At 38.3% G+C, this 7,872-nt stretch overlaps 1 protein-coding gene across 1 annotated transcript; it reads right to left on the bottom strand.

Annotated features, from left to right (window-relative positions):
- Positions 1-375: 375 nt before the first annotated feature.
- On the bottom strand, positions 376-7,235 carry tlx1 (T cell leukemia homeobox 1). Its single transcript, XM_054600357.1, has 3 exons — positions 6,642-7,235; positions 3,793-4,030; positions 376-1,535 (listed from the first exon to the last, which is right to left on the bottom strand). The coding sequence occupies exons 1-3, from the start codon at positions 7,093-7,095 to the stop codon at positions 1,325-1,327; spliced, it is 903 nt and encodes a 300-aa protein (XP_054456332.1). The 5' UTR covers positions 7,096-7,235; the 3' UTR covers positions 376-1,324.
- Between the last annotated feature and the right edge of the window lie 637 nt (positions 7,236-7,872).

Below are 7,872 nucleotides of genomic sequence, written 5' to 3' on the forward strand. Positions count from 1 at the left end.
GCTACACGCTGTTCCTTAAAGCACATTTTGATGCTATTATTTGTTATTGCAGGTTTACTAATCAACGCGATCATTATTGTACTTTACTGCTGCATATTCCCATGTTACAGTCAACCGGCAGTGGTGTTGCCTGTTTATCATATTGGTTTGTCTCCCAGTTGTTCTAACCAATGGCTGTTTTCTCTATTGTCCTCTGAATATGAACACATAGCCTCCTTGTGTTGTCACTTCCAAACTGGACATGTGTCGCTTATTGTCATTATTTTAAGATATGTATTATAATGTGTCACGTTTATGGTTGTGTTTTGTGCCGGATGATCAAAAACATAGCAAAGCATCAGTGAGTGAAAAATGAACAGAGAAAACCAGGAACAATTTGTTTTGCCTTTAGGTTTACTCAGAATGACCAAATCCTTATATGCAGCATGGAAATGAACATTTGATAAAAAAAAATGTATATCCACAAAATCAAACATGTGGCTGAAAATACTAGATAGACTATGAATTTAGGGAGAAAAAAATTAATTTCAGTGTCCAAAATATATTAGTGTCATTAGTATGAATACAATGGTTGAAGCATACACACACACACACACACACATGACTGGTCTTTGCTTGTGTTTGGTCTCAGCTCACAGGTCTGAGATCGGCTTCCACACTGCACAGCGGTGAGGGAGAAATAAGAAAATACAAGTTTGTAAAAAAATATGAATGTGAATGTATTAAACTGTGTTCAGATGTGGCATTACATATGATTTGTCTTGGCCCATTACTCCTAAATTATAAAAGGGTTAATCATCAGACGGAGTCTTTTCTCATTTTTATCAGATTAATTTTGAATTCATATACAAAGGTGCTAAAAACAAGTGCTCTGTTATTTTGCAGTTGAGTAAAAAAAAGGTCCATTAACATGGCGGATTAAACGGATGGACACACAAATATGAAAATATGCTGTTTATGAAACATCAAGTCCCTTATAGGTAAACTATAATACAACAACTCACTCTCCCGGTCCTCTCCTGGTCTTTTCTTTGCACTTTTAAGGAGTATATCGTTCATCACCTCCGAAATATTTCCAAAAAATGTCAGTCTGCAGGGCTGAAGACCTCTACAGGGATCCAGATCAGACTGTGGACCCCCATTAGATGGGTGAAGGGCCCCCGTCTGAAGCTGTCTGAAGACTAACCCGATGAACAAGACCGGGTCTCCTCTGCTCGGGGCTCCTCTGCTCGGGGCTCCTCTGCTCGGGTCTCCTCTGCTCGGGGCTCCTCTGCTCGGGGCTCCTCGGCGGGCCCCGCGGCGTGTCTCTGCCCCTGCGTGGGCTCTACTCGCAGGCCGACACGCTGCTGATCTTGCCGGTGTTCTCGGTCCACGGCTGCAGGTTCTGCAGGGCGAACAGCGAGCTGTTCTGCAGGCACAGCGGGTCCGGGGTGAGGGGCTGGTTGATGGTCTTCTGGAAGGCCTCCTGCTGCAGCTGCATGAGGAGGCGGTTGGCCTGCTGCCGCTCCGCCTCTCGCTCCTCCGCCGTCTGCCGCCTGCCAACAGCGACAGGGAAACACCGGAGAGCCGGTCAGACACCGGGCCCACACAGGCCGGATACATTACACAATCATTTATCATCATTCCATTTAAAATAGATATCTTTTTTAAATTCGGTATCGATTAAAAAGGTGAGTATTTCTCACATCAATAGTGGAATTTAATCATTAAAATTGACTAAATTGTTATCGAAATACAAAAGAAGATACAAGGACATGCATAGTAAATATATATATATATTTATATATATATATATATATATATATATATATATATATATATATATATATATTTACTATGCATGTCCTTGTATCTATATATATATATATATATATATATATATATATATTATATATATAATATACATATACATTATATCTTATATATATATATATATATATATATATATATATATATATATATATATATATATTTACTATATATGCCCTATGCATATCTTTATATATATATATATATATATATATATATATATATATATATATATATATATATATATATTTACTATGCATATATATATTGTATATATATATATATATATATATATATATATTTACTATGCATGCCCTTGTATCTTTTATATATATATATATATATATATATATATATATATATTGAAACATAGCGTTGTTTCAAAATCAAAATCATAACCGTGCAAATTATTTTAATTTGTTAACCGTGCAAATTCGACATTTCATAATTTTTCATATTTGTATGTGCGAAGAGACAAAACTACGATATAAGCAGAATGATATCAATATTAAAGCTGCCATTTGCTATATATGCCATTTAAAAAGGCAAACCTATTTCCAGTATTATTTTTGTTTTTAACAGTCAATAACAATCTACAACAAAATGATATGCTTATTCTACATAAACTATACAAACTATAGGTCAAATATGAAAACAATTTATAACTTTTCGTCATATACAGATATGCAATGATGATTACTGGGTAACATATGTTGATGTTGACAATTTCAAGTCTCTATCTGATCATTTGTGTGTGTGTGTGTGTGTGTGTGTGTGTGTGTGTGTGTGTGTGTGTGTGTGTGTGTGTGTGTGTGTGTGAAAGTGTCCACTTTTATGATTATTTTTCAAAATAAAAGAAAACAACTATTTGTTAATAACATTTTGAATCCATTTATGATTTTCACTACATGAGACTTCCCCAGTTCACTACTTACATTGAGACAATTTTTGGAAAGGTATGACTGCATGTGCAAATGAGGTATTATCTTATTGAAAATGTGCACATTTGCGTATATTTCCAGATATCCCAACTTTGGATATAGCCAGGTTTAAATAATATTGTTTCATTTTGTAATACCTCTTTCTATCATTACATAAATCCGAAAATACTGCATTGAAGCCAATAAAAAAATATATTTTCAACATGGTTTTAGGAATAAAATGTTGTATAAATGAATTATATATGAATAAACCCCGCTGTAAAAACCTTCAGAATATAAATAGTAACTTTTTCTGAATTTAGGAGAAGAGCTACAGACGCAATTAGACAAAGTAGTAAACTAAACAGCTAAATGTGTATTTTGGATATTTTCGAGCACGAAAAACACATTTTATTTCTTTGCTAACCATCACATTCATTTTTGACGAATGATTTACCGAAAATAAGAACACATTTTTCTTCCTTTTTTAAAAAAAAAAACCAGCCACAGTATTTTTGCCTCACAGAAATGGATAGAAATATCAATTTGAGCCTTTATTACTTTAACTGTGTTTCTGTCCCATGACTCCTGGTGGCTGTGGAGAAAAAGGCTCTTCATAACAGTCAGAAAAAGGTGTTCACACAGAGTCCATTTGAAGAATTCTGTACAGTCAGCCTATTATGTAGCCTAGAGCTGAAAACTAAAAGCTCATGCATCTACAACACACACAGTTTAAAGTGAAAACAAGAAGCCTCATGAAGGAGGACTAACTGCAGGGCTGTTTCAGTAGACTCCATTAGCTTTAGCTATAGCTGTAGCCAATAAAGTGAATATTTGTTCATTTGACTTAGTGTGTAAGTGTGTTGGACTGTCAGCTAAGGGCACATATCAGAAAACCACAGTGGTGGGAAGGAAACTTACGATGAAAACAGTCTTGAAATGGACTAAAGGGACCTCCTGGAGTCCCCCTTAAAGGGGCCAACAGGGCCTCCAGAATGCAGAGCCTCCCGGGTCATCAGTACACAATGCATTGGTAAAAGCTTATCAACAAACAGGACTTCACCTCCATTTTGTGCGTCTGTTTTGGAACCAGGTTTTGACCTGCGCGTCCGTCATCTTCAGGGCTTTGGCGAGGGCGGCCCGCTCCGCCGACGCCAGGTACTTCTGCCGGTGGAAGCGCTTCTCCAGCTCGCAGATCTGCAGCCGCGTGAAGGACGTCCGGGGCTTCTTCTTCTTCGGGGGCGTCCTGTTCTGGTAGGGGTGACCTACGCGACGCGTCACAGTGAGGGGTGAGAGGGACACTGCGCGGGACGGGGACGAGAAAGGAGAGAACGGGACAGGTCAGGGAGGGGGGGACAGCGCAGGACAGGAGGGGGGAGAGGAGAGGACAGTGCAAGACAGGGGTCAATTCAGGACAAGTCAGGACAGACAAGACAAGACAGGACAAGACAGGACAAGACATGAAAGGACAAGACAGGACAAGACATGAAAGGACAAGTCAGGACAAGACATGAAAGGACAAGTCAGACAAGACAGGACAGGACAAGACAGGACAAGACATGAAAGGACAAGTCAGGACAGGACAAGACAAGACAAGACAGGACAGGACAAGACAGGACAGGACAGGACAGGACAGGACAGGACAAGACAGGACAGGAAATGACAAGTCAGGACAGGACAGGACAAGACAGGACAAGACAGGACAGGACAAGACAGGACAAGACAAGACAAGACAGACAAGACAGGAAAGGACAAGACAAGACAAGACAAGACAGGACAGGACAAGACAGGACAGGACAGGACAAGACAAGACAAGACAAGACAAGACAGGACAGGACAAGACAGGACAAGACAGGACAGGACAGGACAGGACAGGACAGGACAGGACAGGACAAGACAGGACAGGACAGGACAGGACAAGACAGGAAAGGACAAGTCAGGACAGGAAAGGACAAGTCAGGACAGGAGGTCAGGACAGCAATAGACAGGAGAGGACAGGACAGGTAAGGACAAGACAGGGAAGAAAAGGACGGTAAAAGTCAGGTCAGGATAGAACAAAAGTGCAGGAGGACCGGACAGTACAAGACAGAACACAACAGAACAGGACAGGACAGGACAGGACAGGACAGGACAGGACAGGACAGGACAGGACAGGTCAAAGCAGGGTATTTAGGGTGAGAGCGCTGACAGACATTTAGAAAAAGTGTTTACAGCACAGTCAACATGTCACAACAATTAGGACTGTAGTCACACTGCATGTTTTCAAATTCAATGTAGTCATCTCTTTTTGTTTTATTATCATTTATTGTCATTGTATTCTATTATTTTTATAATTGTTTCTCATACCATAACAGTATATGTATTGTGTTGTATATGTATTTTCAGAGATATGTGGAGAACCTGTTTCTGCATACAGCTGAACGTTTTGATTAAATAACACCGCATTCACAATCATTCACAACTGTGATTAATACTAACTCAACACAAGTCGGCCAAGTCAAAAATAGGATTATATTTATGTAAGCTTAATGTTGTCATGGTCACAAAGAGAGAGAGAGAGAGAGAGAGAGAGAGAGACTGCAGCTGATAGATTTCACAGCTCACTATTTACACTAACACAAGAAATACCACATGTCAAATGACAGCCTTTAAAAATACTTGTGGTCTATAGGTTAAGTTAGTAATATTAATAATAATAATAATAATAATAATACACAGGTTAGAGTTTAGTCTCCAATATTTAACAGTAATACTGTAGTGATGCTGCGATAGACAAGATAAGCAGGGACATGGTGTCATGAAGTGTTCCCTCTCAATGAAATCCTATTGAACTCGCAATATTATTCATCGATTTTAATGACTGTATGTTTATGACAATTTCAATACAATTAAAAACGTTATAGCAAAACGTTATATTATTTTACGTTGAGTTTCTTAATAAAAAGGTTGTTCTTGTTTGTATTGAAAAGCAATTAATAAAGGAGCAATAAGCAATACAAGTTAGCTGTAGGAAAAAAAACTAACTTATTATTTCTAAGTTTTAAAATAAAAAAAAAACAATTATGCAACGTGTCACAGGCTCCCTTAGCTTCCCATTTGTTGTAAAAATAATAATAATGTGTAAGTCTGTATCGACCTCTAATAATGACCGACTTTTATTGAGTCATTAATCACGGATTCACTAACTACACACAATCAGGCAAGAGGTGGAGATACACGCATACATGTTTTATGAGCTATAATATGATAATAATAGGTCATTAGTAATATCGGCTCTGCTAAAGATGATTTACAACAAGAAGCTGCGGTTTCTATTTTCAAAAAAAATACTATTTTGTCTTTTAAATCATCCTATATATTAGGTAACATTTTTATCTTCTTCTTCTTCTTTTAATTCTATTTTATTTTATTATATATATTTCATTACATTTTTTGGACTGACTTTAACAAATCTTATAATTTTATGATATATTATATTATATTATATCATATTATATTATAGTATATTATATTATAGTATAGTATATTATATTATATCATATCATATTATAGTATAGTATAGTATATTATATTATATTATATCATATTATAGTATAGTATATTATATTATATTATATCATAGTATAGTATAGTATATTATATTATATTATATTATAGTATAGTATATATATATTATATCATATTATATTATATTATATCATATTATATTATAGTATAGTATATTATATTATATTATATTATATCATATTATATTATATATATTATATTATATTATATTATATTATATTATATTATATTATATTATATTATATATATTATATTATATTATATTATATTATATTATATTATATTATATTATATTATATTATATTATATTATATTATATTATATTATATTATATTACATGTCTACCTGTGAACCGGTCTTTGGTGTAGCGTCGGTTGCTCTCCATCCAGGGGAAGGTCACCGACGTCAGGTTGTTCATGCTCCCGCTCCCCGGCGGCCCGGACGCGTTCCCGCAGCTCAGCGGCCGGTGCGCGGGGACCCGGATGACCCCGTTGGAGCTCCCGTTAGTCCCGCTCGCGTTCACGCCCATGTTCATGTGATAACCCCCGCCGAGGGAGGCCATACCGCACGGGCCGCCGGTGCCATTGTACCCTCCGTTGCCGTACGCGTAACCGCCATTCACGCCGCCGTTCACGCCGCAGGTGTAGGCCCCGTGCCCGTAGTCCTGCTCGTGCATCCTCGCGCCCAGCATGCAGCTCTGCTCCACGTTGCTGAGGATCTGATCGATGCCGAAGCTGATGGGCTCCACGTGGTGGGTGTGCTGCTGCAGATGCCCCGCCAGTGTCCCGATGTGCTCCATGGCCTCCGCGAGAGAGCCTCCACCCCCCACCCCACCACCCCCAAGCTCCGGCGCGAGGAACAGAGGTCGCTCCACGCGCCGCTCCCTCGGACTCTTTACGTACAACTGGGGCTCCTCTCCGCTCGAGCTCTGGTTCGTTATCTGGTAGTGAGTGTGTGTGAACGCGGGAGAGGCGCGAGGCTGGACTGTTTGTTTGCCCCCCCCCCTCCACCTCCCTCTTCTAGCGCGAGGACATCAATCAAAGTGCCAAATAGACAGCGCGAGATTAAGACCCAATTTTGGGGCCTGGAAACTCGATTGGCTAAAGACTACGGGGGCTTTACGGCACACTTCATAAAAACAGTGATTAACAGCTGGACAGGATCAATAACACAACTATCATCTACTATCATCTGTGCACACGCACACGCACACACACACGGGCACCCGCGCGATTATGCCCACATAATTTTCTTTTAATCTAAAGCCATAGTTCGGCTCTTTATTGAAACAGGTTCACTTTAGTCTCCTAACAGGACCGTTTATTGTTACTATAATTACTTATTATTACTATTTTATAATCGTGCTCCTGAATGCAGCAACACTCTTTTGCCAATACATGTTTTCATGGATTGGGGCCATTAGAAGTAACAGGGTGATCCAATATTTATTATTATATATCATATATTATTATATTGGGTGATATTTCCTACAGCTGTACAGTGTTTCCATTCATGATTCCAATTATTATTATTATTATTATTATTATTATAATTATAATAATAACAACAGTAATAA

The sequence above is a fragment of the Anoplopoma fimbria genome, chromosome 6 (genome assembly GCF_027596085.1).
Source record: "Anoplopoma fimbria isolate UVic2021 breed Golden Eagle Sablefish chromosome 6, Afim_UVic_2022, whole genome shotgun sequence".
NCBI lineage: Eukaryota > Metazoa > Chordata > Actinopteri > Perciformes > Anoplopomatidae > Anoplopoma > Anoplopoma fimbria.